At 38.8% G+C, this 27,731-nt stretch overlaps 1 protein-coding gene across 1 annotated transcript in view; it reads left to right on the forward strand.

The window, feature by feature from the left end:
- Positions 1–4,581: 4,581 nt before the first annotated feature.
- LOC103023148 (PDZ domain-containing RING finger protein 4) overlaps positions 4,582–27,731 on the forward strand; it is a 94,637-nt gene continuing 71,487 nt past the window's right edge. Inside the window, exon 1 of the mRNA XM_049474527.1 lies at positions 4,582–5,218. Within this exon, the coding sequence (XP_049330484.1) occupies positions 5,150–5,218 (69 nt within the window). The 5' untranslated portion in view covers positions 4,582–5,149. The remainder of the gene's footprint in view (positions 5,219–27,731) is intronic.

Here is a 27,731-nt window from a genome sequence, read left to right on the forward strand (position 1 = left end):
TTGGTTGTACTGAAAGGAGTTTTGGTTGTACTGGGAGCAGTTTTCGTTGTACTGGGAGGAGTTTTGGTTGTACTGGGAGGAGTTTTGGTTGTACTGGAAGGAGTTTTGGTTGTACTGGGAGGAGTTTTGGTTGTACTGGAAGGAGTTTGGGTTGTACTGGAAGGAGTTTTGGTTGTACTGGGAGGAGTTTTGGTTGTACTAGAAGGAGTTTTGGTTGTACTGGAAGGAGTTTTGGTTGTACTGAAAGGAGTTTTGGTTGTACTGGGAGGAGTGTTGGTTGTACTGGAAGGAGTTTTGGTTGTACTGGGAGGAGTTTTGGTTGTACTGGGAGGAGTTTTGGTTGTACTGAAAGGAGTTTTGGTTGTACTGGGAGCGGTTTTGGTTGTACTGGGAGGAGTTTTGGTTGTACTGAAAGGAGTTTTGGTTGTACTGGGAGCGGTTTTGGTTGTTCTGGGAGGAGTTTTGGTTGTACTGGGAGGAGTTTTGGTTGTTCTGGGAGGAGTTTTGGTTGTACTGGAAGGAGTTTTGGTTGTACTGGGAGGAGTTTTGGTTGTACTGGGAGGAGTTTTGGTTGTACTGAAAGGAGTTTGGGTTGTACTGGGAGGAGTTTTGGTTGTTCTGGGAGCGGTTTTGGTTGTACTGGGAGGAGTTTTGGTTGTACTGAAAGGAGTTTGGGTTGTACTGGGAGGAGTTTTGGTTGTACTGGGAGGGGTTTTGGTTGTACTGGGAGGAGTTTTGGTTGTACTGGGAGGAGTTTTGGTTGTACTGAAAGGAGTTTTGGTTGTACTGGGAGGAGTTTTGGTTGTACTGAAAGGAGTTTTGGTTGTACTGGGAGCAGTTTTGGTTGTACTGGGAGGAGTTTTGGTTGTTCTGGGAGGAGTTTTGGTTGTACTGGGAGGAGTTTTGGTTGTACTGGAAGGAGTTTTGGTTGTACTGGGAGGAGTTTTGGTTGTACTGGGAGCGGTTTTGGTTGTACTGGAAGGAGTTTTGGTTGTACTGGGAGGAGTTTTGGTTGTACTAGAAGGAGTTTTGGTTGTACTAGAAGGAGTTTTGGTTGTACTGGAAGGAGTTTTGGTTGTACTGGGAGCAGTTTTCGTTGTACTGGGAGGAGTTTTGGTTGTACTGGGAGGAGTTTTGGTTGTACTGGAAGGAGTTTTGGTTGTACTGGGAGGAGTTTTGGTTGTACTGGAAGGAGTTTGGGTTGTACTGGAAGGAGTTTTGGTTGTACTGGGAGGAGTTTTGGTTGTACTAGAAGGAGTTTTGGTTGTACTGGAAGGAGTTTTGGTTGTACTGAAAGGAGTTTTGGTTGTACTGGGAGGAGTTTTGGTTGTACTGGAAGGAATTTTGGTTGTACTGGGAGGAGTTTTGGTTGTACTGGGAGGAGTTTTGGTTGTACTGAAAGGAGTTTTGGTTGTACTGGGAGCGGTTTTGGTTGTACTGGGAGGAGTTTTGGTTGTACTGAAAGGAGTTTTGGTTGTACTGGGAGCGGTTTTGGTTGTTCTGGGAGGAGTTTTGGTTGTACTGGGAGGAGTTTTGGTTGTTCTGGGAGGAGTTTTGGTTGTACTGGAAGGAGTTTTGGTTGTACTGGGAGGAGTTTTGGTTGTACTGGGAGGAGTTTTGGTTGTACTGAAAGGAGTTTGGGTTGTACTGGGAGGAGTTTTGGTTGTTCTGGGAGCGGTTTTGGTTGTACTGGGAGGAGTTTTGGTTGTACTGGGAGGTGTTTTGGTTGTACTGAAAGGAGTTTGGGTTGTACTGGGAGGAGTTTTGGTTGTACTGGGAGGGGTTTTGGTTGTACTGGGAGGAGTTTTGGTTGTACTGGGAGGAGTTTTGGTTGTACTGAAAGGAGTTTTGGTTGTACTGGGAGGAGTTTTGGTTGTACTGAAAGGAGTTTTGGTTGTACTGGGAGCAGTTTTGGTTGTACTGGGAGGAGTTTTGGTTGTTCTTGGAGGAGTTTTGGTTGTACTGGGAGGAGTTTTGGTTGTACTGGAAGGAGTTTTGGTTGTACTGGGAGGAGTTTTGGTTGTACTGGGAGCGGTTTTGGTTGTACTGGAAGGAGTTTTGGTTGTACTGGGAGGAGTTTTGGTTGTACTAGAAGGAGTTTTGGTTGTACTAGAAGGAGTTTTGGTTGTACTGGAAGGAGTTTTGGTTGTACTGGGAGGAGTTTTGGTTGTACTGGGAGGAGTTTTGGTTGTACTGGGAGGAGATTTGGTTATACTGGAAGGAGTTTTGGTTGTACTGGAAGGAGTTTTGGTTGTACTGGGAGGAGTTTTGGTTGTACTGGAAGGAGTTTTGGTTGTACTGGGAGGAGTTTTGGTTGTACTGGGAGGAGATTTGGTTGTACTGGGAGGAGTTTTGGTTGTACTGGAAGGAGTTTTGGTTGTACTGGAAGGAGTTTTGGTTGTACTGGGAGCGGTTTTGGTTGTACTGGGAGAAGTTTTGGTTGTACTGGAAGGAGTTTTGGTTGTACTGGGAGGAGTTTTGGTTGTACTGGGAGGAGTTATGGTTGTACTGGGAGGAGTTTTGGTTGTACTAGAAGGAGTTTTGGTTGTACTGGGAGGAGTTTTGGTTGTACTGGGAGGAGTTATGGTTGTACTGGGAGGAGTTTTGGTTGTACTAGAAGGAGTTTTGGTTGTACTGGAAGGAGTTTTGGTTGTACTGGGAGGAGTTTTGGTTGTACTGGGAGGAGTTTTGGTTGTACTGGGAGGAGTTATGGTTGTACTGGGAGGAGTTTTGGTTGTACTGGGAGGAGTTTTGGTTGTACTGGAAGGAGTTTTGGTTGTACTGGAAGGAGTTTTGGTTGTACTGGGAGGAGTTTTGGTTGTACTGGAAGGAGTTTTGGTTGTACTGGAAGGAGTTTTGGTTGTACTGGGAGGAGTTTTGGTTGTACTGGAAGGAGTTTTGGTTGTACTGGAAGGAGTTTTGGTTGTACTGGGAGCGGTTTTGGTTGTACTGGGAGGAGTTTTGGTTGTACTGGAAGGAGTTTTGGTTGTACTGGGAGCGGTTTTGGTTGTACTGGGAGGAGTTTTGGTTGTACTGGGAGGAGTTTTGGTTGTACTGGGAGCGGTTTTGGTTGTACTGAGAGGAGTTTTGGTTGTACTGGGAGGAGTTTTGGTTGTACTGGGAGGAGTTTTGGTTGTACTGGGAGGAGTTTTGGTTGTACTGGGAGCGGTTTTGGTTGTACTGGGAGCGGTTTGGTTTGTTTAATTGTTTTGTAGGGACTGATGCATTTCAGACTGATGCGCCTTTTTATAAATGTTATGTATAAAAGACTCTATGGTAACACATAATAGATATAATATAAATATAGACTATAAATGTTTATAAAACAGCATGACGCATTATAGCCATGTTTAATATGCATAGTGAATTATGTATATGTCAGTAAAAAGAAAGCTGCCTGCTTATAAACGCACACTGAGCCACACTGTTATTACATAGTTATTTGTAACCGCTGACTTTAATCAGAATAAATTATTAATAATATATATATATATATATGTGTGTGTGTGTAATAATTTGATCAAGATATATTATTAACACAGCTTATGCAGCATTATGATCACAATTCATGTTGCATAATAAACATTGCTATAATGTCCATTTCTATAAATATTTATAGCCATGCCTTATTTATAGCCAATCAAATATCTACGCCAAATGGATGTGTTGGTCTGGAAGTGAGATTTGGAAGTCAGGTAAATTTCTGGGTTATTGCTATCTTGGCAATGAAAAACACAGATGTGTCACTGACTGATAACAGCTCTGGAAAAAAAATAAGAGACCGCTTAAAAATTATGAGTTTCTTTAATTTTACCAAATTGAAAACCTCTGGAATATAATCAAGAGGAAGATGGATGACCACAAACCATCAGACCAAACTGAACTGAAGTTTGAAGTTTTGCACCAGGAGTGGCATAAAGTTATCCAAAAGCAGTGTGTAAGACTGGTGGAGGAGAACATGCCAAGATGCATGAAAACTGTGATTAAAACACAGAGTTATTCCACCAAATATTGACTTTTGAACTCTTTATGTAAACTTTATGTATATATTTACTTGTTTGCTTTGCATTATTTGCGGCATGAAAGCTGCACATTAATTCTCTAAATGACAATATTTTTAATTGGAATTTGGGAGAAAGGTTGTTCGTAGTTTATAGAATAAACAACAATGTTCATTTTACTCAAACATATACCTATAAATAGCAAAATCAGAGAAACCTGACATGTTTTTTTTTTTAAAATAGTTTATATACATTTTCAATTTATATACCTTTATATACCTGACAAATAATCCGAAATTAGCTTACGTTCATTTATGCTTATATACTTTCTCGCTACAGCACCACATCCTTGCATCACACATCTCCTCATCCGTCTCTGTCCTTAAAGCATCCTGAAACCTTCTAGTGGAGCTTCCTGCTAATGCCAGCACAAAGGAAGCTTCATTGTGTGGAGCTCATTTATTGTGGCTGATCCTTAATGAGCTGGTAGCCCTGCCTCCTCCCACTCTCTTGGCCACACCCCCTTTCTCATGCATATGTGGCTGCTCCCTCGTCATTATTATTCATGGTCCAGGCAGCGCGCACGCGGAGGCTGGGAGAGAGAGAGAGAGAGAGGGAGAGAGAGAGAGAGAGAAGGGGGAGTGTCTGTGTATCTGACCGGCGCGCTCGTGTGTGTGTGTATGTGATGGTGGTGTGTGAGCGATAGTGTGTGTGAAGGAGAGAAGAGAAGGGGGAGAGAAGTAGGAGTCTGACATTGCTCCGGCTGCCGTTACTACTACAAGATCTACTACTACTACTCCTGCTGCTGCTGCTGAGGCTGCTGCTCCGATCACATCACACACACACACACACTCTCAGACTCTCTCTCACGCACTCATACATACATACACACACACACACACACACAGCAGCACACACACACACACACATGAGCTTCTGACCGGAGCCGCTCATGTGCTTCACGCACTCACACATACATACGTGCCTGTATGTGTGTGAGTGTGTGCGTGTGTAGGAGAAGGATGCTGGAGAGTATGGGACGAGTGCTAAGGACAGACTGATGAGAGACTGGACGCTGACCCCCCCGAGCGCTTCTGGGGAGAGAGCGGTGAGAGAGAGAGCGGTCCGGCGTATCAGTGACGACGAGGATGGGCTGCAATCTGTGCTCCCTGCAGAAGAGAGAGGAACATTACAAACTGCTGTACGAGATTTCGCAGGTAGGACCGGCCGAGAGAGCCCCACAAAGCCTTCAGAGAATGTGTGTGTGTGTGAGAGAGAGAGAGAGAGAGAGAGAGAGAGTGTGAGAGACTGTACGCTGGCGGGAAAGACAGAGAAAGACTTTGTGGTGTGATTCAGAAAAGAATCTGTGTATTCAGTTTCTTCACACACAGACTGTCAGGAAAGAGATGTGCCAGAGGAACGGTCCGCGCCGAGAAACAAACAGAGAGAACTAAAGGAGGAAATAGGAGATCTTGTGTGATAAAGAGAGAGAGAGAGAGTGAGAGAGCCAGTGTGTGTGTGTGTGTGTGTGTGTGTGTAAATGTGTGTGAATGTGTGTCTCTTTCTTTCTTCCGAGAGAGAGGAAGTGTGATCATTCTTTCTTGCCAAGGAGAAGGTCCCTGGTGGGATAGCAGAGATCGTATCCAAACACCTGTGCTAAACCAACACAGAATGGAAGAGACCCAATTCTTCTGACAGTTTGAGGTTAGAGTGTACATATGGATTGGAGCAATTCTAGCTTGAGCCTAATATAACATCTCTGAAACTCTGAAACTCCCTGCACTGTAATATCTCTGGACGGTGCAGAACATATCATCTTTCTTAGCTCATCCTGAAAAGTTATTACTTGCTTTTTTCCTGTAAGATCTCTATTCATTACTTACAGTACCTTACTGTGGGAAGTGCATTGGCAAGCACCTGGTAAAACGATATGTATCATGCTACAGGGGTTAAGATATTATGATACTGTTTATTACAATATACTGTATGCAATTTTTACTGTAAGCACATTTTTGGAAATATGAAGGCTTTGTCTATTAGACTCTATATACTTACTCATAACACACTATAATGCACAATATAACACAATAAGAACCTGATAAAACAATATTTATCACGATACAGGGGTTCCGACTTAATATATTATGATACTGTATATTGAAATACTGTAACCTCTATGTTCACACATTTCTCAAAATATGGGTAGCACTTTCTATGAATGATATGTCTATTAGACTCTATAAACTTACTCATAACACAATATAATGCACTATAAAAGTCGTAAGTCGCTCTGGATAATAGCGTCTGCTAAATACCTTAAATGTAAATGTAATGTAAATAAAAATATTGTTATTATTACTTACAGTATCTCAAAATGAGATTATATATAGAAAGTAAGGCAATCAAATACTGTGTAGAGTAGGAAGTGTATTGGCAAGAACCTGGTAAAATGATATGTATCACAATACATGGGGTTACGATTTAATATTTTATGATATTGTATATTGCAATATACTGTAAGCAGTGCATACACACATTTCTGAAAATATGGGTTACACTTTCTATAAATGCTATGTCTATTAGACTCTATAAACATACTCATAACACAATAAAATGCACAATATAACACAATAAGAATCTGGTAAAACGATATGTATCACGATACAGGGGTTATGATTTAATATATTGTGATACTGTATATTGCAATATACTGTAAGCAGTGTGTTCACACACATTTGGAAATATGGGTAGCACTTTCTATGAATGCTATGTCTATTAGACTCTATAAAGTTACTCATGACACAATATAATGCATTATAAAAATATCTATTTTTATTACTTACAGTATCTCAGAATTAGCTTATATATATAGAGAGAGAGTTGAATGAGAGGCAATGAAATGCTGTGTAGAGTGGAAAGTGTATTGGCAAGAACATGGTGAAACGATATGTATCACGATACAGGGATTACGATTTGATATATTATGATACTGTATATTGCAATACTGTCAGCAGCGTGCTCAAACATTTTTCAGAATATGGGTAAAACAATTTACAAATGCTATGTCTATTAGACTCTATAAACTTACTCATAACACAATATAATGCATTATAAAAAGGTATAATGCATTATAACCATGTTTTCATTCATTATGAATTGTCACTATAATGGATAGTAAGCTGTGCTCGGAATATGTTAAACATCTGGGTTAAAATATCATATATGTGTCACTATTATTAATGTATTCTTTAAATTCACTTATTGTAACTTATTTGTATAATACATTATAAACTAATATAAGGTAATAACATAAGTATAATTCATGAAAGGTAAATATAAGTAAATATAGCATGCTTTATTAAGGCAGCTTTGTTGAGAGTCTTGGTATTGACATATCACATCTTATAAACACAGCTCACAGTTCATAGTGCATGATAGACATAGCATATACATGCATTATAAAGTATTATGAGTATGTTTATAAGGTCAAATAGACACGACATTCATAGAAATGTGTGTTACAGAAATATGTATAGACATATTTATAATAAGTTTTATGAATGCATTATAATGTGTTATAATTGTGTTCATAAAATTAGCTTTTATCACTGTTTCATTTATGTTTGTTCAGATACATTTCTTGGATACATTTCTCTCAAAATGTGCCTTTATATAGAGTTCTACAGTAAAATATTTGAGCTGTGTATTTGGAAAGAACCTGGCAATATGATACATGACATGTATCATGATACAGGGGTTACAATTTAATATATTATGATAATATATGTTGCAATACAGTAAGCAGTGTTTTACACATGTTTATGAATATAAAGGAAAACATTGTTTTAATTTGGTTTAAATCATGTTTAAGCACTACCTTTGGAACATTTATCATTAAATTGAAATTGACACAATGTAAAAAACAATTGTCAGTTTTAAGTTAGGACAAAACGACAAAAATGGAGGTACAAGGTTTCTTCTCGAGAGCAACGACACTAGTTTAACACAGTACATTGTACTTTGTCAGGATCATTGTTTTTTTTGTGGGAACTGAGCGTGAACTTTAGGAAGTTGCTTTACTGGTGCTGGTTGGTTTTCGCTTGTTTTTACAAACTATGTAATGGTTTAACCAGCTAATAAAACATAAGTGCTGTCAAAAAAGGGCAGTTTTACCTTAAGAACCTTTTAATTGAGGGGTCCATAGTAATTTCTCTAAAAATTATTAATTGAGAAAAACATCGTAAAGCATTGCTAACAAAAGCTTGGCTTCTTTATTTTAAAGATTAGTGGTGGTTAGTGTGTGGATGTTGTGAGAGGATAGCGGTGATGCTATTTTATTACAGTACATAGTACTTTTTGATTGTCAGGCTCATTGTTCTTTTGTGGAAACTGTTGTTTTTACTGTTTACTGTAGGAGATTACATCACTTTTGTAACATCTTCGCACAACATCCATAGACTATCCAACCTTTAAAATAAAGAAGCCAAGCTTTTGTAAGCGATGCTTTATGAGAATACCTTTTTTTCAATGAATCATTTTTAGAGAACTCACCATGGACCCCTCAATTAAAAGGTTCTTAAGGTAAAACTGTTCTTCTTTGACAGCACTCTTATGTTTAATTGTACTTATTCAGACCTTCACACAGATACACTCACACTCATACTCACACTGAGACACACATGCCCAAAACATATCGGCCACAAGTGTTTTCTGAATGGTAAGATCACAGACTCATTAGCGCTTTTATGAAACAATCCTCAGCCTTAATTAGATGTGAAATGTCTCGCTTCGTGCTTCGTGTGAAACGGGCAGATCAGGTTAGCTAATTGCCTTCATTGTCCAGTGGCTCTGAGTTTGTGTGAAGGCTTTGGGGGGTGCTGAGTAGAACTGTCACCTTGTTTTAAAAGAGCTGGATGTTGTATGTATTGTATCATATAGTGCTGGGTGAATTTAAAAAATGTGTCACTGTAACAAATTATGTAGATGCTTCGTGCTCCACCTCTACACTCTTAATTAGGAGGTTCTTCAATAATTAATTAATAAAGACAATTATTTTTTAAAGGAACATGCCATTTGAAATACCAATTTTATTACTTAAATATTTTTTGGTTCGGTTAAAGGATTGTTCTTTCTAGGTTCTATTTAGTTATTTAGCATGGTTCCACTGTTTTAAATGTGTTTTTTTTAGAGAACCTTAGAGCTTAGAATATGTGCTACAATAATGTATTTTAAACTGATAAAGCTTGTTTTGATTGGACTGGTTTGTTTAGTTTAAGAACACCAATGATAATTGGTGTACACCAGGGGTGTCCAAACTACGGCCCGCGGGCCATTTGTGGCCCGTTTCCTTTTTTAGAGCGGCCCGCGAGGTATTTTAGAAACAGAATGAAAGTTGGCCCGCTGTTAAGCAGGTTTTTATAATGTGAGATTTAAAGTTTGAACGCTAAGTGTCAGAAACGGGCCAAAGAGTCTAAAAGCGGCAAAAGTGAAGTTGTAGCGCAGAAAAATGGGCCAAAGAGTCTAAAAGTGGAGAGAGTGCACAGTTGTAGCGCAGAAAAATGGGCCAAAGAGTCTAAAAGCGGAGAGAGTGCACAGTTGTAGCGCAGAAAAACAGGCCAAAGGGTATAAAAGCGGAGAGGGTGCGCAGTTGTAGCGCAGAAAAATAGGCAAAAGAGTCTAAAAGCGGAGAGAGTGCACAGTTGTAGCGCAGAAAAATGGGCCAAAGAGTCTAAAAGTGGAGAGAGTGCGCAGTTGTAGCACAGAAAAACGAGCCAAAGAGTCTAAAAGTGGAGAGGGTGCACAGTTATAGCGCAGAAAAACGGACCAAAGAGTCTAAAAGCGGAGAGGGTGCGCAGTTGTAGCGCAGAAAAATAGGCAAAAGAGTCTAAAAGCGGAGAGAGTGCACAGTTGTAGCGCAAAAAAATGGGCCAAAGAGTCTAAAAGTGGAGAGAGTGCGCAGTTGTAGCGCAGAAAAACGGGCCAAAGAGTCTAAAAGGGGTGAAAAGTTGCCATAATTAAGGAGTTTAATATTAGGAGACATCTTGAAATGAAACATCAATTAAAAAAGTGTAAAAGAAAGATAAAGATAGTAAGTCAAGTAAAATGATGTGTAAATAAAAAATAATTAGGAAAATGTATTATTTAAAGTGGTATATTTCATTATTTGTTTTATTACAGAGTCTGTGGCCCGTGACTTCAAATATATTTCTCCTTCTGGCCCCCAACAAAAAAAGTTTGGACACCCCTTGTGTACACAGTACTGATTTATTTTATTATCTTTTTTTTACTTTCTGGTGTAATAATGTTATTTAGTTTTTCATGTATTTTAAAATGAAAATGTTATTTGCAGCGTTTAACAGAAAATATACTTTAGATTCTTTCATATAGAGCCGGGTTCTTTAATCTTGGTCCTGGTGCCCCTGCCCTGCCAATGTATGCAGAGCAGGTGGGCACAGGACCCGGACTGAAGAACACTTGTATATAGAGGTTGACCAATGACTGTATAGAAGCATTTGAGTTTATGGTAAAACCGGCTGCAGTGCTTTCATACTGTTGTATGCAATGTATTTTACTTTATATGATTAATCATACATAATTTAGCGTAAAACTTAATTGGCCTCCATTACAGGATGATTATTATAAAAATATATAACATTTTCAATCATATATTTCAACTTTAAAATAAAAAATATACAGCTCTGGAAAAAATCAAGAGACCACTTCAGTTTCTGAATCAGTTTCTCTGATTTTGCTATTTATAAGTATATTTTTGAGTAAATTGAACTTTGTTGTTTTATTCTATAAACTACGAACAACATTTCTCCCAAATTCCAAATAAAAAATTGTCATATAGAGCATGTATTTGCAGAAAATGAGAAATGGCTTTAATAACAAAAAGATGCAGAGCTTTCAGTTCATATTTCTAAAGTTTTAAGAGTTCAGAAATCAATATTTGGTGGAATAACCCTGGTTTTAATCACAGTTGAGATGCATCTTGGCATGTTCTCCTCCACCAGTCTTACACACTGCTTTTGGATAACTTTATGCCACTCCTGGTGCAAACATTCAAGCAGTTCAGCTCGGTTTGATGTCTGTGATCATCCATCTTTCTCTTGAACCCATTTCTAACAGGTATTCACAGTTCTTTGGTTTTTATTAGTAAGTCTGATGTCAGCGTAAATTGGCCATTCTGATTGGCCAGTCAGCTAACATTAGTGTAGTTAAATGTGCTGCACTCAATAGTATCTAGTGTCTTTACTGAAACTCAGCCAGCAGCCTTGTCTCATTTATTTTCTGGTCTGGACTGAGTCCAAAAACTGTTTAATACATTAGTTGTTCTTCATTTACTCATTACTGGTGTTTGATGACTCTCTTACCACGGCTCTGCGGTTAAACAGGGCTGACCCAAGTAGCTTCAGTTCATCTCATCAGCAAACACAACAAACAGAGCTGAGAAATGTAAGTTGCTTTAATATTGGCTTCAAGGGCTTCGTGTTCTCCATACGCTAAACTCCAACAACAAAGCCTGTTAAAGCTGCTGCCTCTCTGCTTCCCTGAGAGCTGAGTGTTCTGCTTGCCAGAGGCAGCATGTTGTGTACAGTGTGTACAGTCCTGAGCGCAGCGCCGGTGCAGGAGGTGTGTGTCAAGCCAGTAATGTTAGATAAGACAGCTTCTGATCCTGCACACACTCTCATTCCTCATGTTCTGCAGCAGAGCACTGCAACATCAGCATCTCCATCCCTGTCCCTACAGAGAGAGAGAGAGAGAGAGACAGAGAGAGAGAGAGAGAGAGAGAGACAGAGAGAGAAAGTTTAAACCTAATAAACACAATGAACTGCGTTCAGCTGACCTAACTACAGTAGGGTGTGAGCTTGAGGTTGGTTTTATACAAAAAGTGTGAAAGAATTTTAAGCTTTCTTTTATTTTATTTTTATTTTTTTTACAGTGCTTATAGTGCTACACTAAACTCTTTAAAAAAGTAGTTCCTCAGTGGTTCTTTAATAAAATACGTGTATGGTATATCTAAGAACCATAACATCATTTTTTTCTTTCATTCTTTATCAAAGAAACCATTTTATTCAATGTAGAATCTTTTAAAGAAAATTCTGTATAGCATCACAAAGAGTTGTTACCTATTGTTACCAGTCAAGCTCTGCTATTATACAAGAACCATTTTTGCTTAAAGTAGACCAATCTACACTGTGCTATTGCAGGTAATCCAAATTAAGGAGGTACCGTATTTTTCGGTAGGAGTCGGATGAGCATTAGCCGCTAACTGCTAGCTCTTTTGCCGTTCAGAGGCGGGTATATCAGAATGTAGCCTGCATGTTTACCATGTTAAAACATGCCACAGGATATGCACTGCTAGCTAATATCACCCTGGCTGACCGGAACACTCAGAGTTCCTCAGTGTAGCTCTGTCGGGCAGCTTTAGCCTATAACTGCTAGCAGTTAGTCGCTAATGCTAATGCTCCAGCCTTACTTCTCGAGAGATTTGGGAATCTAAGCTTACTTTAGTTAAACGGAAACGCTTTACTCACCCAAAAAAAACATTTTTCAGGAGAGAAATCTGTGTAGATTAACATCCAGCACTCATTTGACTTTAAAAGAAAGGCTTTTTTTAAGAATTACCGTTTTGTTTATTTAACATACTTACGAGTGCGAAAAATACAGTAATTTGGGCAAGATCCCACCTAATATTTATACATGTATGTATACTATATGTCCAAATGTTCGTTAACACCATTTTAACTGAGTGCACTTTGCTGACACAGATGTGCAAATGTACAAATGCATCTTGTCTAGTTCAGTTCCTGTGGAGAAAGACTGACCGTAAAACAGGACCCCAGTATTAAGCTGTGGAGGAGTGGAACAGCATTATCTGGAATGATATTGCTCCATTTAATGCATCCTGAACTTAATAACACTATTCCTGCTGATGCAATCAAATCCTCACAGCAGTGCTCCAAAATCTAGTAGAAAGCCTTCTCTGGACAGTAGAGATAGTTACTCTAGATAAAGCAGATAAATTATTTTTTTTTTATATAATTGATTTCATAAGAAAGACCGAATAAACAAGTGTCAAGTGACTGCAGGTGTAAATATTGATTGGAATTTGTTTGCTATTAGTGCCTTGATTAGATTGCATTGATTTAACTTTTTACTAATAGTCTGTCTAATTAAGCAGGAGGAGATGTTTAAAGTGCAGCAATTCACAAAATTATTCATTAAATGCTATAGTATACTTTCAGATACAGTTAGTTTAAAGCCCCACTAGGTAGGATTGAGATTTTGTGCTCGTGGGCTCCCCCTACAGTACCAGTAGTCCTTGTAGAACTGTTAAAACTAAAGGTCGGAAAGCAGGTCGCAGTTCTCGCGAGCGTTGGTCGTGGCCGCCTCAGAAAACTTACAGAGTCTGGTTTGAGCTCAGAGGAGCTCCGGCACAGACACGAGAGCACCGCTATTCCTCCTATTACACCTCAATGCAGCGCTGCAGTGAGTTTCAAGCTGTAATTTTACTTTTTAAAAAAGATCAAAAATCAATGAAGTCCTACCTAGTGCTGCTTTAAATGATAATGTTTAAATGTTTAGTTTATCAGACTACCAAAATGATAAAAGTACAATATCACCACTGATATTAGGTATTCTATACTTCATAACTAAGAATCAGATTAAACTACAGACATAATACACATCACAGCACACATCAAGACTGTCTCACCCACACAGCTAGACCTGGTTAGACCTGTCATCAATGTTCAGTGAGTAATCTTGCTCAGAAAATCAGCTAAAACACAGAAATTATATCTCAATTTAATCATCCGTCATCCAGTGCATGTGTACTAGTCTGTACATATGTTCTTCAGTCTCTGTACAGTGAGTAGTCAGGCAGTCAGCAGAGTGATGTAAATTCTGATTGGTGCATCCATAGTATGAATTTACAATGTATTTGAATGTGTACTTTACCTCCCTCAGGGGTGCAGAGGAAGTAACTTGTTCTGTTCTCTTTGTGTTAGTTTTACTTTATTTAGTGCTTAGGATTAAAATAAATACTCTATTTGCTCTTGAATGTAATGTTTGGTACTTGTCTATTGACAAGTGATCTCTGAGTGATCCAGCAATCTAAAGCACTACCAATATGATCGGGAAACAGCTGGTTTGAATCTCAGTCATGCAGCTTGACATCAGCTGCCGGAGCCCTGAGAGAGCACAATTGGCCTTGCTCTCTATGGGTGGGTAGATGGTGCTCTTTCCCCACATCACTCTTAGGGTGCTGTCAGTTAGCCGATGTATCAGAACTGCATCAGCAGCAGTTGGAAAAGAGGCGGTGGCTGACTTCACATGTGTCGGAGGAGGCATGTGCTAGTCTTTGCCCTCCTCGCTGACAATTGGTCTTACTAAATTGGGAGGAAATGGAAAAAAAAAACTGAAATAAATAAATGAAAAAATGTGGTGGCTAGTATTGTACTGAACAGTACAGTATGATAAGCTGCACTGTTGCAGGTGATTTATGGTGACAATATTAATATAATATTTTCTACAAATTTACTAAAACACTATGAGAAATAAATATATAATTATTCTATAATTATTATTATCACAGCTGAGTTCAGGTAATGACTCTCAGTGGAAAACCGACTTGGCAAAGTGCCATTTATTTCTTCAGTGTTTACACAAATATGCAGCTCTTGCCATATGCCATATGGCCGGCCATGGAGACGACATCCAGCCAGTAATATGATGAGCACAGGACTCTGTGAGGAAGTGTTGACGATAGTGTCTAATTGGTTAAAGTTTGTGCACACACAGACACTCGGTGGTGAAAGTGTTAGTGTGTGAAGGTCTGATGCTGGAGCTGAGATGCTGCTGAGCTCGGGTCTTTGTTCTGTTTGCCTCGTCTTCAGCTCAGCGCAGAGTTCTGCTGTCAGTTCAGCAGTTTAGATGTTAGAGTTGGAGTAGAGGGCTGCTGGGAGATCAGCACTGGACAGCGCTTTTTTGTCTTTTGGCCTCTCACCCTCGCGCCTCCCTCCTCTCCCACACACTCTGGCACATGGCCAACTTCACCTGACCCATCAGCCAATGAGAAATTTATGAATGTATCTTTCTGTCTCTCTCTCTCTAATGTTCTTTCTTTTTGTAACACTATGGACCCTATCTTACACTCTGCGAAAGGCACATTATAATGCTCATTGCTATCTTACACCCCAATAACAGTCTTTTTTCACACCTTGCGCCTGCCTCATTTAAATAGCAACAGAGTGCCTAAATATATCTATGCTGATGGGTTTGGTGGTCGGGAAGTGAGGTGTGTTCAGGTAAATTTTTGGCGAATTGCTATCCTGGCAATGAAAACACAGATACTCTATAGACTGAAATGAACTTAGACAACAGTCAAGAGTCAGACATTTATAGCGTTTTTGACTCATACACTCATACACTCCCGCTTGTTAAACACACATATAAGAACACACAGGAGTGCACAAACCGAACAGTTACACCAACAATAAATATATTTTACAAAATAATACAAAATTAAATAAAATTGCTGTTGCCGTAAATTACCCGCTTGTGCACCTTCACAGCATGAACGACCAGGTCCATTTAATCTGCTGACAAGCACAAAAGCACTGCACTGTTAAAATAGTAATCCGCCAAATTAAAAGCGTACCTGACTCTTAAGAGAATGGAAAACATTTCATAATGCACCCAAAACACACCCATAATTAATTAAGAGACTTAGTACATGGCTTTTGCGCGTTTTGAGCCATACAAAGCATACTTTTCCCATAGTTACAATAGCAAAACACACTGTGTGTCACGTCTGGTGCTAAAAGCGCTCCTGTTTCTCCCACACACAGCTCTAACGGAGGTTCTCAGTTAAACAACTACACTACCCAGAACGCACCACCCGCTGACATCACGCACACACCCGATCACGTGACACATCACCTGCTTCCTCCAGGAAGTCCCGAGTACTGATTACCTGTACTATTTAAGAGCTTCCCACGCACACACTTGGTCCGAGTATTGTTTGGTTTATCCACTATACACAAGGACAGACAAGAAACAACTGGGGAAGATAATCAGAGGACTGGGTAACAAATGAGACACAGGTGGGAACAGGGCTAGTACAGAGACAAAGGGGGAGACAAGACAGAAACAAAACGGAGCCGTTTGCTAAAGAAAAAATGACCAGAAAAGACAAAGAACAGGACAAAAGCAAGACAATTACATGTAATTAACTTTAATGATGTGTCAGCAGTCAAGTCTAAAACTAGCTTGATAATATTTGATAACATTGAAATGTTTTTTTGCATTGGAAAAGCAGCATGTATGTAGATCATGAAGTGTTACCTCAGGAGGGATCTTGGCAATGCCCACACATGTATTGGTTGTCAGGTGTTATCTTGTGAATGAGGTTGATCATTGGCCAGCATGCTCATGGCAAGGCGTATTAAATTGTTGGAGTTTAAGGAAGTCAAAGAGTGGATGGCAGATGGATGGGACATTCTGTTTCTGAAGTTGTGCCGATATTGTACATATTCCTTGTATCAATCATGTTAGACAACACATGGAGTGATTGTCATGATCGTGACCGGCAACATCTGCAGTGCAATCAACATCTGCAGTGTAAGGCAACACCCTTATATCCCATAGTTCAGTGCAGTGTTCCTTAGCTTTCATGGGACAAGGCAAAAGACTGGTATCATCTCCCATGTCATGGTATTTAATGGTAAATCCAAAGGTACATTAAAGAATGACAATTTTGCATCCATACAGTATTTACTTGGAGAACAATTGTACTCTATATTGCATACAGACTTGGCTCCTCTATGCCCTGCAGCTCTATCTGTTTCTTCAGCTTTCAGCTTGCTGTGCATTTAAAAGCTGCCAGCGTACCGCATATGTGAGTGTCACACGGCATCTGGGAGGAGTTAAACTCACTGGTGTGTGACTTTTTTAGACTAATTAGTGAGACTGCAGATGCTGGGATGAGGAGCTGATACACACTGCTGAGCAGAGTCTGATAGTACATTTTGCACATACATTTACTGCTACTGAATATTTGCGCTTGCGTTTGTTCCAGGCTGACAGGGTTAGAGAGGAGTGGGGTTGCTGTAAAGAGGAAGAGTTTTGTAGGTTCAGCTCAAGCATAGTCTTTTCTAATGTCAGAAAAAATAGTGTTTGAGGGTGTCCCCTTTAGGACAGCTGCTTGTAGTGCTATAGTGTAGGAATAGGGCTGGGTATCATTAAAAAAATAATAATACTGATACCCAAACAATACTTTTAAATCGGAACCAAAAAAGACAAAAACGCTAATTATTACTACACAACAAATTATGTAACATTCGAAATGAATATTCTTATTCTCATACTGTCACAATGAGAGACTCCATCTTTTTATTAGATCTTCTTGGAACAAACAGTGAGCATGTTTGTGGCACTTTATCAAGACAAAATTCTTTGCTTGTGCTTAAATTACATGTATTGCTTTATGCATTTCAGTTATAAGAGTTATTTAAAAAAAATATCAGCATTACATTGACAAAATTAAATTAAATTATATTAGTGGTGTCAATCACTTAAAAAATCATTATAATTATTATTATAATTATTTTTCTTTTTATGTTGCCAGTTCCCTGTATTTTTGAGAGGGGGCAGTAATTATAGTGTAGTGTGGTTTAGGTCTGGCAAACTAGAGTTTTTTTTTTTTTTACTGTATTATAATATCTGAAAAATCTGGAACATTCTACAGATCACATCTACAACAGGAAGTGACATCAGTTGGCTATTCTGAAGACTATGTGAAGACCAAAATCAAGTTCCCTCATGTATTTTATTGTATATTTGATCTTATTTGATCCTATAGTATGATTGAGCAGGTCAATCTTAACACTCATTCTTGTTAATTCTTAGATATTATTTGTTTATTTAAAATACAAATTTCTGGAAAATCACTACAATGTGCTCAGTGTCCTCATGCTATTAGCATAGCCGCCATTTAGCTATTTAGCTATGTTTTTGCTAAATCTATGCTAAAAACTCATTCCTCCTACTTTTATTTCTGTTACTCAAAACATAAAAAGTAATAGGAATGAGTGCCAGGAACAGGAGTGAGTTCCAGTAACAGGAATGAGTGCCAGTAGCACGAAAGTTTGTTTTTGTCATGAAAATCTATTATTTAAACATGCAGTCAAACATTTCTTTAAAATAAAGACTTTCTTAAGAGAAAATGAAAGAAATTAATGGGCTTGCTTTTAAACATGCTTTTTAAATGTCACATGAGTTTTGTGACCATCTTTGATTTAGAAACCTTGTAAAAAAATAAGTAAAGCTGCCTGAGTTTGAAATATTAGATTAGATATTAGATTCAGAGTTGAAAAAAATGATTTCAAAAAATCATTTTAATTTGGAAGAGTTACAACAAGCAAATGGAACCCATTCAGTGGAATAAACCATAATGTAATAGAATAGGTTCTATTACGGAAATTAGTGGGGAATAGAAGAGTGTGTGTTTGTGATGAGATTGTGTGGTTGATGTGTGTGTATGTACAAGGAGAGAGAGTACATGGTCAGTGTGTGTGTGTGTTACTCTGTTGGTGTTTGCTTTATGTGAATGTTTGTGTGTTTATCTAGCATGTGGTTTAGGACAGGTGTGAATGCACACGTTTGACAAATGGGTTTCATCACCACTGGCGAATTTTCTGCTTGGGTCACCCCCACCCCTTGCGTGTGTGTGTGTGTGTGTGTGTGCGTGCACACGTGTGTGAAGAATGGCCTGAGGCCTCTGCACCCTGCTTGGTGGTGGTCACCCCTGTTGGAGCTGCTCTGCTATCTTCTGGCTCTACGCTACAAATGTTCCCATCCATCTTCTTGTCCCATTACATTTTTCTGAGTGATGGTCCTCAGCCATTAAAATTGATAGGAGGAGAACAAAGGAGGAGAAAAAAAGGAGAATGCGTCACTTGATTGATCTCGTGTCCACAGCCTGGAGATTACAGCCAAGTATTATATATAAAATAGAGAGAGAGAGAGAGCACGCGAGAGTGAGAGAGAGAGAAATATAGATACATGTATTGAAAAGGAGAAGATGTGTTTTCCAGTCATACCTGCAGCTGTGATCTTCTCTCACAATGCCACTTCTCCTCAGATCTCACTCCTTTATTTTCTCCTCCAGTTAAACCTGAATTCCATCAGTCATCGCCATGCAGTCAAGCTTCTGAGTGGTTTACTCTTGTCACACACTGACAGATGCAAAAAATCATGGTATAGCAGTATGTAAATTGATCATGAAGCGCTACTTCATGAGGGGCGGATTGGGAACGCCAACACCTGTATACTTTGGGAGGTATTATCTTGTCAAAAAGGTTGAACACTGGTTACCATATTATACAAACATCATAACAATCCTCGATTCACAGTGTACTTTGAATGAATGCGTTGTAGAAGGCATTATCACCCACAATGGACAGCGCATTGGGTGGTAATAACTGTGGCTGGCAGCTAATGCTGGATGATATGGCCAAAAGTTTTATCGGGATATATTCCCAATTAATTTCGGTCAATGCAATATAATTTTGATTTCAATATAAATCATTTAAAAGCCTTAGAAAAACTGTTAAGAATCCCTGGAAGGGAAATCCGTACCTACTACTGTCTGAAAATTTCATTAAGTCTTTGAAGCCTCCTCTCACAAAAACTATATAATACTTTAGAAATAAAAATGGTCAAAATAAATTAATGCTCACTTTAATTTGCATATGGCCTTTATATACAAATAAAAACATGACATTCCTGTCAAACATAAACCTATAACCTATATACATATTACCAATATAAATAACTTTAATTAAAACAGAGGCAGAGCTTCTTTTTCCTTTTCGATAAATACCAATACCGAATTATTGTCCAGGCCTACTGGCCGCGTCTGTCCAGAATTCAAAAGTCAATGTGAAAGCACATTCATAGATGTGCATGTTTTGTTACAATATCTCATTGAAAAATATATTGCACTTTCACACATTTCAGCTGACGCTGGTTTCTTGACCTAAAGGTGCACAGAAACTGAAAGAGACTAAGAGACCAAGAATAAAGCCAGTTTCCACAAGGCAAGCAGTTCAAGGCTGTTCTTTCAGGGCTTTTTTTCTGCCGTTCTGGTGTATTTTTGTGCAAGAAAAGGCTTTTGTGTTGTTATAATACCACATGGATTAAATGGCTTTTGTAAAAGTAAGGTTGCATAACATGAAATAAATAAATTATTACGTTACTTTACATTACAACACAAATCATACAATTAATTAATTGTTCTTGTGTCATTAAATATGTTTGAATGAGCAAAAACTAAAAATAACTGGTGGTGGCTGTAACGTTTCAGGAACAGACATGGTATTCACAGGAGAGAAAAACAAATTCAGGCAATGTTCAGACACAGAGCTTGATTAAGGGTGTGTCTTTGACTCTTTGGTATCGTGAGGGTGCAATAAATACACCTTGTGTGGCTTGAAACGTGCAAAAGGTGTGTACTAATTATCTTAATTAAGCCTGGGCGTGTTTTGGGTGTAACATGAAATAAACCAATCTGTGTCACTTGCCATTTCCTATAAGAGCCAGATGTGCTCTGACTTTGGCACATTCGTATCTTAACGGCGTGGCTACTTTGTGTGTCTCAGCAGAGAAAACTGACTGTTATGCTGTAAAGGTGCGCCAGCAGCTCAGTTAAGGGAACAGCAAAGTTATTTTATTCTTTATTTTGTTTATTGTTGAGTTAAAGTCAAGGTTTTGCGCTCTGCAGAGCATGTCCATGTGTGTGTTTAACATGCGGGTGTGTACACACACTAGACGCACCTATAGGAATAGACTCTGAAGATTGACTGTTGTCTAGGTTTAATTCAGACAGTGGCGCACCTGTGTTTACCGCTGCCAAAATAGTAACACGCCATAAATTTTCCTGAACACACCTCACTTCCAGACCACCACACCCATCAGTGTAGATTTATTCCTAAACTTTAAAGCTATTTTAACAGTGCGGGCACAAAACGTGAAAATAGCCTGTTGATGGGGTGTAAGATAGCAAAGAGCATTGCAACACACCTTGCGCAGGGTGTGCGATAGGGCCCAGAGTTTAACAATAACAAGGCAGACAAAAGGAAAAAATCTAAAGGAGTAAGACAAAGAGTAAAAAGTAAAGATCACACACAGTAACTATAATAGGAAGGAACACACTGTATTAAATGGGAGATGATGGCAATACTTTGCAAAGTAAGATAAAAACAGAACGGGTACATAAACAAACTCGTCTAATCGGACATGTGCAAATGTGATCAGACAAAAATTGGCAATGTTATAAGCAAAATATATAATAGTTGATTTTATGACATGATAACATATTTTACACTGCAATGAATCCAATTAACCAATTAATATCCATGATATACACAGAAAAGCATATTATAACATATTATGTTGTCATCTATTGCGATAATATTAAATATCATCATATTGTTCAGCCCTATTCTTAACTAATTGTTAGAGTATCACATAAAAAATGGCGGCCATTGTTGTTACTGTCCTAAGCAGTAAAGAAAGGACAGAAATATGCCCTACTTTATTCCTGGTGTACCCATACAGAGGCAAGTAAAGAAACCTCAGGAAAAGGATGGAAAATGCTGCTCCCTGAACCTCATGCAGCTCATGCACTGCAGTGGGTTATGTAATCAGAATTTCGCTTTTAATATCGTCAGTGTGCCATTCATGCCTCCTTTCCATTCAGCACTGTTTGCAGAAGCTTCTATGACACATCAAACGTGTTCTGGCTTCAGAGCAGTGAATTCCAGCCCCAGTCTCAGCTCCTCTTCTGCTCTTTTCTCTGCTGTGTTCCACCACTCTTTATAAACTTCATAAACGGTCAACCCTTTCACCAGATAAATGCTAACGTGTGCAGTGCAGGAAAAAAAAGCCTCAAGAGTGAGTTTGGAAACTACTATGTAATCATTTATGCCTGTGTGTGTGTGAGAGAGAGACAGAGAGAGAGAGGGGGAGAGTGTAGGATTGGTTTTAATTGCCTGATTTTAAGAGAATGTGTCTCTTTTATTGCTAGTAAGAGGATTAGTAGAGGTCCATTTCCAACAGTTGAGGGTTTTCCTCCAATAAAGTCTGGCCTGCTCCATTGCCTCTATTGTACAGTGTAATAGGAGGCTTATGGGTGAGGCTGAGACCGTGTGGCATGGGCTGGCATCAGATAGAGGGTGGTACTCTGTATAGACACTGGCACAAAGGGCTCTTTCAACAAAGTCAATGAAGAAGAAATATGGTAACACTTTATTTGGATGGTCCATCCAAATAAAGTCTTACCTTATTTCTTCTTCAATGTCACATTCTTATCCTGTTTTGGTTCCCTCTAGTCTGTCCCTGTGTTTATTTAACCTCCTCTGCATGCACCTCTGTTGTTCACCTGTGCCCATTCGTAGCTCCGCCCCCCCCCCCTCGTTACCTGGTCCCAGGTGTTTCCCATTTCCTGTCCCTGTCTGTGTGTATAAATGGTTCTCCTTGTTCCTGTGTTCCTTGTCCGTGGTTGTATGTGTCAGTCAGGTTACGCGTTCCCTTTGTTTTCAGTATCTTCATGTACTCTGTGTTTCCTTGTTTCTTTAGTTTTTTTGGTTTGTTTGTTTGTTTATTTTGGTGTAACTAATCACACTCACAAGTGCATCCGCTCTCCTCGTCGCCTTCCTGCTCCCTACCTGACACAGAAATACTTTTAGTTCCATAAAAATAAGAAACATCTCTACTAATAAATTGGTAATTTAGGTAACCAAAAATGGTGTTCGTCTATCATCACTTAAAGAACACTTTCAGTTTTGTACAATGCCAGACCTCCTCTGGTCTTCATAACTGGCACTTTGGTCGCTTTTCCACCGGCATGGTGCCGGTGCTGGTGCCAGGTTCCCGAATGGTTCTTTGCGTTTCCACCGCAAAATCACAGATTCTGGGCCATGTTTCGTTCTGGCCCCACAAACCTTGCTGGTCTGAAACCAGCGAACCTGTGACTCCTGCGGCCAAAGGGCGGGGCATTGAAGCGTCTCTGGGGCAAACCTCACGGCCATTCTCAAATAAGAGCAGCAGAAGCAGCTAAATGAATCAACAGTGCTCCACTGAGGAGAGCAGCACAAGTTCTAAAAGGAGCTTGGGTTCTGCCTTGATGTTTTCAAATCGTTCCCTGACTTCTGTTTACGCCCACATTCACATCAAAGTGAGTGACTCTTTAAAGCAGTGGAAACACGGGCCGGTTCTTAAAAGGCTCGCAGGTTCGCAGGAACCGGAACCGGAACCGGCTCCAGCACCAGCACTTTGTTGGTGGAAAAGAGATATTTGACTGCCTAACATTACGATAATAAGGTTCTGCAACCAGTGGTCTTACCTCTTCTTAAAGCACATTAAGGTGTGCTATTTCGGCAGATGAGCAATGCTCATCCACATACTGCTGCCATCTGAACCCTTTGATGTGCAACATATGCACACCGCCTCTAATGCTTACATGGGTCGAAAATGACCCGCATTCCTTTTCTATGGAACTGAGTGTGTCTATGATATATTTTAGCAATAATTTAACTTGTTTAAGACCATCATACATCCTTATTTTATTTTTACCTTTTGAATAAGGCCCTTTTTGTATCACTACCTGTGTAATGCACACATGAGTCAAAAATGACCCACATTAATTTTCTATGTTAATTCATGTATGATTGAAGGTGTCTTGTACACAAATCTTCATTAATGTGTAATAAACAAGTTGAAGGAGTACCTTGAATACTAAATGATAATTTTTTTTTTTGCAAATATATAAAAAAAATAACTCAGCCAGGTCTTTTAACTTTTGACCCATGTTGCACATCAAAGGGTTAAAGAACAAATACAGTGACATGGTCAGCCACATCACCAGACCTATCCACGATTAAAAAAGTGTGGGAATAAAGAATATTTGTAAAATGTGATACATTGTTTAGTCATTTTTGTTCCTTATCATCTTAATTTTTCTTCTGAATAGCTTTGCAATCTGACTCTTACTTCTGTGTTCAACTATTTACTATATACTACTGTGTACTAACTGCATGGTATTTGCTAAATTATATGGTTTAACCAGAGCACTCACTTGTGTCTAATCCATATTATGCCTATTTACTCCTGCAGTAGAACATACACTGAATACACACTCTGTAGTTTATTTTTCGAACATATGTCCAGCTTTATCTTTGATCTTTGCTTGTGATGATGAAATTCTCTGATTCCCTTAAGAATTTAAAGATATTTATAGCCTTTGCCATGGCGAAACTCTTTACATTCATGATGCCCCGTCTGTATCTCACCGTTTAGTGTCTGCACTTCTACTAAAATAGAAAAAAATCTCTAAAGATCTGATGTTAAGTATAAGATGCTTTCCTCTCTTAAACCTGTTAAGACTTTATAAATGGTGTAGTCTAAGGTCGGATTTATACAGCCAGATATCAACTCAGAAGGCTTTATCAGTGAAGTCCTCAATATCTCACCAGTGAGGATTTAAGTGAGGGCTGATGAACTGACCTTTAGCGTAAGCACCTATTCCTTATTTCCTTATTCCTGTAAGAGCATGGCTAACCTTTACAACCACGTACCAGACTCACAGCCAATCATTCTGACCCTGCAGAGAAGAGTGGAGTCACACACATAAGATGTACCCTATTTTTTGCACTATAAGGTGCTCTCAAAATCCTTTAAGTTTCCCATAATCTGGTGTGCCTTATGTATGAATTTTGCCAGTCAGAAATTACGCAGTAAAGCCACTCCATTGACCTGCAGCATTAAAAAATTAGTTTTAGTTTAGTTCTCCAGCACGAGCGCTGGAGCAGTATTAGTATTAGCATTAGCCGCTAACCACGCTAAGCACTAGCTCTTTCACCGTTCATAGGTGTGTATATCAGTTTGTAGCCTGTGCATTTATCGTGTTAAAACAAGCTATGTTACTTGAACACTCATAGTTCCTTAGTGTATCGCTGTTGGGTGGCACTTACATCTCACTAGCATTGCTGTTAGCAGCTAATGCTAATGCTGCTGCACCCAGCCTTAGTGGAGATCTGGAAATCTAAGCTTACTGTAAATAAACGGAAGGACTTTACTTACCCAAAAAAGACAGTTTTCAGGAGGGAAATCTGTGTAGATTAACATAAAGCACTTGTTTGAAAGTTTAAAAGATTTTAAAGATTTTAAAGATTCCAGTTTTGTTTACTTAGGCACCCCAGTGGCGAGGCCTGCTGAATTAGAAGGAAAACACGCTGACACCCCTGTTCCTTACTAGTGTCGCATAATGCACCTTATAATTCGGGGCGCCTTATAGTATAAAAAAAAGGGTACAAAAATACATAGTCTTGCTTCCATGCAAAACCTTAACACATTGGCAACCTACAGGAGAAGGGAATACCCTTATTAAAGGTTCTCTATATGATCTGTATGCCACTAGATGTCACATTAGAACACCAGCATCTCAGATCGAAGCAAATGCTCTGTGTTCAGCCACACCCTTCCCTTTACATATACAAATACAAGACCAGCACAAAAGAACAGTTACATTTTATTGAGAATGATGTCAAGAGATGTTGCATTCTGCACTTTTGCTGCCCTGCGTTTCCCACAGGAGTCAACAGGATGTTTAAAATGGGAAAGATTTCATACACGATTTGACTGTATTTCAGTAAAACAGTCAAATACTTGTTTGTTGATTTAAAACACCTCCACAAACAGTTAGCTAAAGAGTTTAGCCCATACAAACACTATGGAAACAGGGTCTTCATGACAACTATTACAGAAAACAGAAATAAAGATACATGTCTAAAGCAAAGAGCCCCATATAAAAGATTAAGGCAGCCTCAAGCCTCAAAAAATTGAACCATACAGTGAAGAAACCACATATCTTTCATTGAAAGAAATTGGTCCTTGGCCCATAAAAATGGGTACAGGGTGAACCCCTTTTTGGTCTCTCGGTTGAACAATTTGGAATCAGCAGGTTCAATTTGGAATCACTCACTCAGTGAACTTTGAAGATCACAGAACATTGGAAAGGTTCAATGTTACATCTTCAAGTCTGCAAGATGGAGCACACTTTTTCCTTTTGTCTTCTTTTCTACAACAGTTATCTCCAACAGTCTTAAACATAAAGATACTTTAAAATCACTAGTTTTGGAAAAAGACCCCTACATTTGTTAAAGAAATATTACATTGACTTTTTTTTTTTTTTTTTTTACAATTTTACCAATTTGGATCTTTATAGAACAAAAAATAGTTTATCTATATTTCTTGAAAACATCTTTGTATTACCTTTGTGTTTAAATGGTGTATCTTCTACACAAGGTTGTGCATCCAACCCAAATTTAACACACCAACACCAGATGACATGGCTTTCCAAACCATCACTGACCATCAGTAAAAAAAGTCTGGAGGAAGAGTAGAGAGGAATACAGTCGGAGCTGCTTGAGATCTAGTGTGAAGTTTCCTCCACAATCAGTGATGGTTTGGAGAGTCATGTCATCTGCTGGTGTTGATCCACTGTGTTATAATATCAAGTCCAAAGTCAGTGCAGTGTTTTCCCGGAAAATCTTACTGCACTTTATGCTTTCCTGTGCTGACAAATTTAATGTACCAATTGGTCTTATATAATATTTTAATTGTTTGAGATACTGACTTTTGGGTTTTCATTAGCTGTAATCATCAACAATAAAATAAATAAATGCTTAAAATAGATACATCTATATAATACAGCTCTGGAAAAAAAATTAGAAGACCCCTTTAATTTCTGAATCATTTTTTTCTGATTTTGCTATTTATAATAACTCCAAATAAAAATATTGTAATTTAGAGAAATTATTTGCAGAAAATTACAAAAGGCTGAAATAACAAAGAAGACGCAGAGCTTTTAGAAATTCAGAGATGCAGAGTTCAGAAATCAATATTTAGTGGAATAACCCAATATTTAGTGGGTTCTCCTCCACCAGTCTTACACACTGCTTTTGGATAACGGTATGCCACTCCTGGTGCAAAAATTCAAGCAGTTCAGCTTGGTTTGTGATCATCCATCTTCCTCTTTATTATATTTTAGAGGATTTTAATTTGGTAAAATTAAAGAAACTCATAATGTTTAGGTGGCCTCTAATTTTTTTTAGAGCTTTATATGTTTCACATTTTAAATCGAATTACTGAAATAAAGTAACTCTTCTTTAATATTCTATTTTATAAGATGCACTTGTACTCAGTTTATTTGTAGTAATGCAAATGCAAAAGCAGGTAGAATGCTGGATTTTTGTGTCAACAGAAGAGTGGCTTCAGTTACTCATGGTCTCGGTTATATGAGTGCCGATATTGGCAGGTTTGTTAGCATTTGTTAAAAAGATCTAGGCTATTGATCCTGTTTTTTTCCCATAGCATTGTCAATCACGACAAAGCCACTTCTGAATGGCAGCTGTAGAGCTGTTGAGTTGTAGTGCTGCATGTGGAGCTAGCTGGCTGTCAGAGCTGACGGTCAAAGAGCCAGTCGGCCTCCGCTGCACTGCACACCGTGTTGCCGTATTGTTTGTCTCCTCTTCAGAGGGCAATAAATGAAACATTGCACCATATTTCCTTTGCTTCACTGGCACAGACACATTATTAAATTCAGTGGCGGGGAAGCTGTAGCGACCCCTCCACATAAATGACACTTTATGCATTTCAAAG

This window comes from Astyanax mexicanus, chromosome 2 (assembly GCF_023375975.1).
Source record: "Astyanax mexicanus isolate ESR-SI-001 chromosome 2, AstMex3_surface, whole genome shotgun sequence".
In the NCBI taxonomy this organism is placed as follows: Eukaryota; Metazoa; Chordata; class Actinopteri; order Characiformes; family Acestrorhamphidae; genus Astyanax; species Astyanax mexicanus.